Below are 9,521 nucleotides of genomic sequence, written 5' to 3' on the forward strand. Positions count from 1 at the left end.
AACAGAGAGAGTGAAACAATAATAAAGAAAACAAAACTTCATGGGCAGAACACAACGAAACCCATGAGAACCATTCATTTTAAAAGAAATAGAGGAAAAGACAAGTTTGATTACTTTTACAGAGATTTGAAATTTTTTTATATAGGCGAGCTTCAAAATGGTTGCAGAAGGTATCAGAGAGAATCTGCAGGATTTGCTCCTTATTCAGTAACTCCAGGAGCTCCATGCCAAGATAAGTATCTATTTTGAAGGCAAAGCAAGAGAGAAGGAGAGAGTGTGAGAGATCAAAATAGAAATTGCAGGCAGAGAGCAACGCATAGTGAGGAGAGAGAAGGGGGAAGGAACGACTTTGGAGTTGACTGACTATTTCAGTAATGGACATCTTGTAATCCCACTACCTCTGGGGTCAATCTCATGGTGGTTCAACAATGGAGATTCTGAACTGGTCGTAGTGTTTCTGGGAGAAACATCTCAGGCTTTTGTTCCTGGCCAGTTCACATACTTCTTTCCAAGTGGAACTCAAGGAATTATGGGAGGCTTTTCCTCTGAAGTCATAACCAAAGCTTACAATTTGAACAACAAAGAAGCACACAAACTCACCAAGAGCCAGCAAGAAGCTTTGATCCTTAAGTTTAAAAATGGCCAACACAAAATGCCAGAACCCCAGATGGAAAAGACCAAACAGATGGTGTACAACATTGATTCTGCAGAACCAGACCATGGTGGGGTCAAAAATGGAGGGTTGGTCAAAACTTTGACTGACCTAGATTTCCCTTTTGTTGCAGAAGTTGGGATGAGTGTGATGAGAGCGAAGCTTGAACCTAATGCTACGAAGGCACCAGCCTATCTAACCAACCCAGCAATTCAATTGATTTACGTTGTTAGAGGAAGTGGGAAGATTGAGATTGTGGGGTTCAATGGCAAGCTTGTGTTGGATTCTCAAGTTGAAGCTGGCCATTTGCTTCTTGTTCCTAAGTTCTTTGTGGCTGCACAGATTGCTGGTGAAGATGGAATGGAGTTCTACTCTATCCTCACCACAAAAAGGTGAATTTTGAAAGGTAAATAAATCTAATATGTGTGTAACTTTGACACTACATCTTAGCTCAAAACTTTAAAGCATTAAAAAATTTAATTGCAGGCCTGTGTTTAAAGAGCTAGCTGGGAAGTCATCAATATGGGAGGCCATATCTCCACAAGTGCAACAAGTGGCCTTAACGTGGATCCAAATTTTGAGAAGCTTTTCTTGCTCAACATCAACAACTCCACAAATATCATTCCTCCCACCAACTCAGAATAATTGGCTGGTTCGGTAAGAACACACACACGCAATTTACAATTTTGCTTCTTTGAATAATTACAGGCCACATATAGGGCCCACTTTATTTTGATAATATTGCAGCCAATAATAGAGTAGGACTAAAATGAGTTTGTGGTTTGTACGAGGAGGAACAAAAAGAATCAAGTTTTAATGGATATGGATCCATTAAGGGTGGAGATTGATTTGGGCCTAGGTGAGCAAATTAAAGATGGAGATTTTAGCAGAAAATTATCTTTAATGTTAAAGAATACAACTTTTAAATCGGCTAAATTAATTAAAGCTGGTGAAGTTTAATTCAAAATGAGTCACTTTTTGCGTAAAAAAAAAAAAGTATCATCAATGTTAATATACTTTCTGGGAAAAAAAATTGTTAATATACATCAAAAATGAAAAATTGTGGGGATATTCACAAACCGTAAATAATAATATATGGTATTACTTCATGTCCTACTTATAAGACATCATTTATAGTCTGTAAGAAAGGCCTTATAATTAGAACCGGAGGTGGTAATGATTATATAAAACCGACGACCTGGCTAACAAAGATAACGATCATCTCATAGAAGTTTACAAAACTTCACTTCAACAAGAATTGTGACATTTGTGGCCAACAAGGATACATGTGCCGCGCATACGCAGATGCTCCCCTTATCTTGACATTTGTGGCCAAGAATTGCATATAATGCAGACAAACGAAATAATAACGATTGATATTTTAACAGAAAACTATCATGAAAAAATAACCAAAAAAACCCTAAATTTTAAATGACAAATAAGTAATTTTGATATATTTTGACATATAAAAGCCATTATAAAAGTGGCCAATGCGACCTTTGTCTTTTTGAAATTTAACAAGTTTTTTTATTATCATTTTTCCAAATATGATTGGGTATATTTGAAAATAAAACCATATATTTCTTAATATTTGTTGTCTTTAATCAATTTTATCCAAAAAATTTTCATCTATGTAATTTTTTCACTTTATGTATGTGTATATATTATATATTTATATATCCTTCCATATAGAATATATATCATTGCAATAATTATCATCCTTTTTTTCTGTTCATTCTCTCTCTTACTTACTCCCTCTTTCTATAAGAGTATTTTTAAAAAGTAAAATATATATTTACAAGTTATTGTGTTTAACTAATTTTTTTAATTTATATAATTCTTTCTTGTAGAAAGATCACAAGTGAGGATTATGATGAAGCCAATTCAAAGTAGGGCCGAATGGGCCATTTCTCAGACAAGGTAGTTTGTCTAACGCAGATAGTGGGCCTAATGAACTCTGCTGGCTTGTCATGCACACTTTAGGTGAGCTGGATTGGGAGACTCACTATGACCAAAACATATCTTGAGACTTAGAAAAAACACGTAAATAGTTAAGCAAAGGGAATGAGAGCCACCAAAAAGGGTTGGTCCAAGTGGTAAGCAGTTTGACACCGTTTAAGCGAGGTCTCGAGTTCGAGCCTCAGCGTATGCAGAAATCCCTGTTGGGAAACTCACCCACCACAGCCAGGTGTATGACGTGGGTCGGATCCAGATGTAGTTGGAGTAAAGCTCTAGTGAACTGAGTGGGCAACTAAAAAAAAATGGAATGAGAGCCTGGCACAAGCTTCAAACATAGTAACACACCTTCAAGTCCGAAATCCCACAAGCTGTGTACATTTGAGCCTTTGTGTCAGGCCTACAATCCGACCATCATCAAAACATGTGATTCATGAGTTATAAATACGATCATGTTTGATGTCGATGATATTGAAGTTTATTGATGTGCATATGTGAGGCTGAAAAAGATGATATGTGTGTGTGTTGGGAAATCACTATCAGCTTCCAAATAAAAAAATATAACGACTAAAAACTCCCAATAATAAGTGAGCAATTTGAAATTTGTTGTTATTTTCTCTATACTAGAACTTCTCATTGACTAGTTATGAGACTTTACAATAATTATGTTCCTTTCTTGAGATTACAATATAATTTAATTTTCCCTATGTACACTATAGAAAAAAAAAAAAGACTTCTAGCAACAACTTTGGGTAGCGATACAAAAAGTTGCCACTGAATGCCTTTAAAGGGCATACATTCAGTGGCGACATCCTAGATTTGCTGTTGAAAGACTTACTTTTAGTAGTGACTATTAGTATTGTCATTAAAAGTCTTTAAGGCATTCATTTAGCTTTAGACTTTTAGCGGCGACTTTAGAAAGTCGCTACTGAAGATCAAACTTTCTCTAAAGTTGCCACTGAAAGTATAATATGATAATATATATTTTTTATTTTACAATAATAATCAACAAATTCAGTCCAACTCAATGACAAGAAGATTGGACATCGAAGGAGGTGGTCACGAGTTCGAATATTGAAGAGGACATATTTAAGTTGAAAATATTTGGATCATGATGTGGTGGTGAGGTGGTGACGTGACATTGACATGCGGCTGCCTGGTGATGACGTGGCGCTGGCGAAGCCATTTTTCTACTGTATCTCTTTTAGCGGCAACAAAAAATGTCACCGCTGAAAGTCTACAAAAGTCATCATTAAATGCCGAGACTTTTTAGTCACGGTCGCTATAGCATTTTCAGCAACAACTTTTATTTTTAGCAATGACTTTTTGTTGTTGAAAGTCAATTTTTGTAGTGATATATATAGTATTCCTGCAATCCTTAATATAGGATCTAATTGGAGTGTTAATGCTGGTTTTATACATAAGACTTATTTCACATGTTTATCAATTTTTTCTCAAATTAATCCTATTGATATTTTTTCAATAATAATCAAGTAGGAGAGGGGGGAGGAAATTAAGGGAGATGTTTAGGGTGTTTTGAAAAGAACATATCATATTAACTAATTTAATTAACATCTTTAATTTATTCAAATTAGTTAATTAGATAATACATTAAGGAGCGGGGGAGTACAATATAATTTTGTTTGCTTGAATAATAATCGGTTGTATAGTAGGTTCCGAAGAAAATATCCCAATCAACCATTATCTATGGTGCTCTATGCTGTCTTCTCCACCGGGTGGTGTTATAAATATAACATGCTGTCAAATTTTATTAATGGAGAGAGAGAGGTGGAACTTCTGCGGATTCCCAGCCAAATTTATTCTCTCTCCCCGAGCTTGTAATGGTATATTATCAAATTCCCTTTTTTTTTGTCTTGATAAGTAGGATCATCAGTTGATTGTGGGAATGTTTTTCGGCGAAGAAGACATATAATTAAGTTAGCAGCTCAATGAGGAAATTGTCAACTCATAGGATCATTTTGCGTACTTGTAAAATAATTCTCAACTCTGCAATTCCAGTGGGTAAGAAAAATCGATCAATACATCTTTTTTTTTTTTTTTGGCTTGCAATATCAGTGACTAAGAAGTTTTCGGTTTGCATCTCCAATGGCCATTAATTAAGTCTGAGTCGCCGAGTAAGAGGATTTAATTCCTTGACTTCAAAAATGGTTAGTTCAGCGGTTGATGTCAGAAATAGCATGTGGATGGATTTCACTAAGAGCATCATCGTGACTTTAATTGGCATATTATTATTTCCAGTCCATAATATAAGAACTAGATAATTAATTTAAAAATATTAAAAAAATTAGTTAAGTTAGTTATTTGTGATAAATATGTGTTGACTTGTTTAAATTAGTGTATTGAAACTATTCTTTGGTAAAGATCCCTTATAATCACTAGGGATATTTTGAAGAAAAAAATTATAAATCTGGTAAATAAGAGTGGACCACACATTAGTCAATTAGGTTTTATATTTAGAACTGAATGTGGTGTTTAGAACTAAGTTTAACTTTCAACTAGCTCTTATATTAAAGATTAGGGGCAGTATTTGGGAATATTGAAAAGTAATGGGGCTGGGGAAGGAGAAATAGGCTTAATTAAAATGCCTTAGCCTTGTTTAACAGACAGTTTTTCAAGAAAATTTTTGTTAATGCGAGAATTGGGTTTCACCAGAATAAGATGTAACTCGATCGGCCAAGAATTAAAAGCAAACAAGACCCGTAATTTCTTGATTCATTACATAACAAAACCGAAAACTACTGGTGGGCATGGACAAAAATATGGCAAGTTTCGGGAGAAAGAAAGATTTATATATATATATATATATATATATATAAAAGAGAATTAAATAATACTTTTGGTCCTTAATATAAAAACTTGTTTGACTTTTAATTTGATCCTAAATATAAAATCCAAATCTATTTTACTTCTCATATTTATCAATTTTTTCTAAGATAATCCTTGTATTAATTATACATATTAAATATTTTATCAAATTACACTTGATTAGTAAAAGTATTTTAGGAAAAACAACATCTATTTATTACAAAAACTAAATTAATTAATTTTTTTTAATCTACTCAAATTAGTAAATTGACTCTTATATTAAGGAGCGGAGATAGTATTAAACATTTAAGATGCTCTTAGATGTTGCAAGCCATATGCACACAACATTGATATTATAGGGGTGCGCATGGGGCAGGACATGACCCTTGTCTGATACCCAGGCTGAAGGATGAAAAGGTTGCAAAATGCAACTCGTTCCCTGACCCTACTCGGTAGAAGCCCTACCTATTTTGAGCTAGACTAATGCCGGTTGGGTAGGGTGGGCTTTTCTTGTCTAAATTTACAACTTATGAAATTTAAGATACTACCATATATTTTAACAAATATCTATGCTTCAAGAATTAAACAACATCCACAATTATTAAAAACAAGACAATAAAAAATTATAATTAAAACCTTAAAGATCAAATGATTTGAATCAATCTCCACAAAATTGAGAAAATGACGAAGCATATAAAAAGAATTCAAACTATATTAACATATTCAATTATGTTATTAACTTATGGTTTAATATAATTTATAGAGATCTATATATTACATTTAAATTAGTATAGTTAGTATCACTTCATGACATATGAAGTAATATTAACTTGAAAAAGTCAAAAGACAATTATACACAGTAAGGTAATTCAGAAAAATTAAAATATGTGGTATATTTTAAAAAAATTAGAACTTTAAAAATGTAAAGTCTAATAATATAAGGGAGTAATATTTATTTTGGGTATTGGAATAGAATAAAATAAAATATACTAATATTACACTATATATCTTATGATTCTGAAAAAATATATATTATCATATAAATAATTATATATATATATTTCGGGTAGGGGCAAATGAGAAAGGCTGCATGCCTTGCCTGCGGCCCAGCCTTGCCTGTGATTAGCCCTACCCAAAAATGCTTATTTTTTCTTTGGGTTAGTTTTTTTTGGACTGGGCTGGGCAGGGCATTTTTTAGACAGGCTCGGGCAGGCACACCGGGCTATTAAGCCTCATGAACACCCCTAATATTTGATAATACTGGCAAAGACTCTCTCCACTTCTCTTCCTCTCCATTTCCATCCACTTCCCATCTCAACTATTAAGATTAAAAGTTTAATGGTCTAGATGCCATTCTTGTGAAAATAATTTTATAAAGTATTTTTTATTATTGTTTTGAATTACATACTGACTAAAATTTAGTAGTTTTATTTAACTTTATTTATTTATTTTTGAAAATTTAATATTTTATTTATAATTTTATAAATATAAAATCTGAACTGTTAAAATCTCCATCTTATGACTGAGATAAGAAGTGGATGAAAATGGAAGGAAAAGAAAGTGGAGACACCCTTTTTCCCTGATAATATGCTTACTTCCCCCTCCACCGCACAATTTTTCAGGTGTTAATTAATGCTACGTGCATGTAAATAAATGGAAGATAAAATGGGAAATGACTATATATCAACTTTAATCACTGAAGGGTGGCGATCGGTGATTGCATGGATCTTACCTATTAGGTGTCATGGATTTATCAAATCATTTCAAATGGTCTACTCAAACCCCAAAAATCAGATTGTCCTTATTGTCTTGTGCTTTTTCTGGTGCTTTGCATCATACCAATTTTTCAGACCAGGAAAGGAAGGAGTATTAATAACTTCAAATTAAAAACAAAACATCATAATTAAAGCAAGGCGAAGAAGAAAACAAAGGCTAATCCTTTCGATCGGACCACTGTGTGTGTCTGAGATTGAGTCTATATAAACGCATGGCTCTATAAAACACTTACCTTTGGCTCTGTAATAAAAACTCATCACTTGTCTCTCTCATTGCCATTTTCCTCCAAAACAACAGGTGCCTCTCTCTTCCTCTCTGTGACACTATCTTCCTGATGAATATGATCTGCTAAGAGTTATTAAGAGTTTGAAAGAATATTCACTGTCTCTATAGATTTTCATTGACATGTGCGATTTTTCCCTGCTGTACTTGAAGGAAACAAAAGAAAGCAAATGGAGATGGACTTGACACCCAAGAAGGCCGAAGCCATGTTTGAAGGGGATGGTGGATCTTACTACTTATGGTCAACTTCTCAAGTTCCTGCACTGGCCAGCAACAACGTTGGCGCTGGTCTCCTTGTTCTTCAACCTCAAGGCTTTGCTCTTCCTCACTATGCAGATTCTTCTAAAATTGGCTGTATTCTTCAAGGTAGCTTACAATCTTTTCAAGCCATACAGTACTGTTTTTCATAAGTGCTATTCCCGGTCTTCAATATAAAAGGTAATTTGACGATTAATTTGGTCCTAAATATAAGAATCCAATTCATTTTGTCTCTTATATTTATCAATTTTTTTCAAAGTAATCCCTGTGATAAATGTATATGCTAAAAGTTCCATCAAATAGTAGTTTTAGCTAATGCATATGATTGTTAAGGATATCTTAAGAAAGATAAGACATTTATTATAAATAACTAATTTAATAAATTTTCTTAATTTACTCAAATAAGTCAACTAACTCTTATATTAAGTACCGAATGCAGTAATTTTTTTTTTGGTAATATACATGGCTATTTCCTAACTGTGCAGTCTCTGCATCATAGTCTTGAGTCTTAATGTGAACGGCTTGGCCAATGCAGGGACAGATGGCATAGTTGGGATGGTGCTCCCAAACGCAGGAAAAGAGGTGGTTTTGAAGCTGAAGAAAGGAGATGTAATCCCAATACCTATAGGAGCACTCTCATGGTGCTTTAACAATGGAGATTCTGAGCTGATCATGGTATTTCTGGGTGAAACATCTCAGGCTTATGTTCCTGGCCAGTTCACCTACTTCATTCTAAGTGGAACTCTAGGAATTATGGGAGGCTTTTCCACTGAGGTCATAACCAAAGCCTACAATTTGACCAACGAAGGAGCAAACAAACTCACAAAGAGCCAACAAGGATCTATGATCCTTAAGCTTCAGAAAGACCAACACAAAATTCCAGAACCCCAGATGGACAAGACCAAACAGATGGTGTACAACATTGATTCTGCAAAACCAGACCATGGGATCAAAAATAATGGAGGATTAGTCACAACTGTGACTGACTTAGATTTCCCTTTTGTTGCAGAAGCTGGGCTGAGTGTGATCAGAGTGAAGCTTGAACCGAATGCCACTAAGGCACCGCTCTATCTAACCATCCCTTCAACTCAATTGATTTATGTTGCTAGAGGAAGTGGGAAGATTGAGATTGTGGGGTTCAACGGGAAGCTTGTGTTGGATTCTAAGGTTGAAGCTGGTCAACTGATAGTTGTGCCAAAGTTCTTTGTCTCTGCACAGATTGCTAGTGAAGTTGGAATGGAGTTCTACTCCATCGTCACGGCAAAGAGGCACGTAACTTGTCTAGCTTCTCGTCTGAATTCTTAATCAAATCATTAATTATTATTACTTTTGATCTTTAATATAAGACCCAATTAACTAATTTGAGTAAATTAAGAAAGTTTGTTAAGTTAATTGTTTGTAATAAGTAAATGTTATCTTCCTTAGAATATCTTTTCTAATTATGTATATTAACTAGAACTACCATTCGATGGAATTTTTAACTTGTACAACTACTACAATAATTACTTTAGAAAAAATAGACAAATATGAGAGACAAAGTAGATAGGGGTCTTATATTTATGACCAAATTAAACGTTAAACTAGTTCTTATATTAAGGAGTAGAGGTAGTATTATTCATGTTTATACATACACGGATCACTTGCAGGCCTATGTTTGAAGAGTTAGCTGGGAAGTCATCAATATGGGAGGCTATGTCTCCTCAAGTGCAACAAGTGGTTCTTAATGTGGATCCTGCAGATTTAGAGAAGCTTTGATCTCGCCCAACCTCAA

The 9,521-nt window shown here is 34.2% G+C and overlaps 1 protein-coding gene and 1 pseudogene across 1 annotated transcript; both read left to right on the top strand.

Moving 5' to 3' along the window:
- Positions 1 to 157: 157 nt before the first annotated feature.
- On the top strand, positions 158 to 1,316 carry LOC114732378 (glutelin type-B 5-like; annotated as a pseudogene).
- Positions 1,317 to 7,492: 6,176 nt separating this feature from the next.
- On the top strand, positions 7,493 to 9,521 carry LOC114732382 (legumin B-like). The gene is made up of 4 exons (XM_028919666.1): positions 7,493 to 7,507; positions 7,646 to 7,858; positions 8,286 to 9,018; positions 9,397 to 9,521. Exons 2-4 carry the CDS (start codon positions 7,663 to 7,665, stop codon positions 9,503 to 9,505), a joined length of 1,038 nt encoding a protein of 345 aa, XP_028775499.1. The 5' UTR covers positions 7,493 to 7,507; positions 7,646 to 7,662; the 3' UTR covers positions 9,506 to 9,521.

Source organism: Neltuma alba, unplaced genomic scaffold (assembly GCF_004799145.2).
Source record: "Neltuma alba isolate B1F8T4 unplaced genomic scaffold, ASM479914v2 tig00012909_pilon, whole genome shotgun sequence".
NCBI lineage: Eukaryota > Viridiplantae > Streptophyta > Magnoliopsida > Fabales > Fabaceae > Neltuma > Neltuma alba.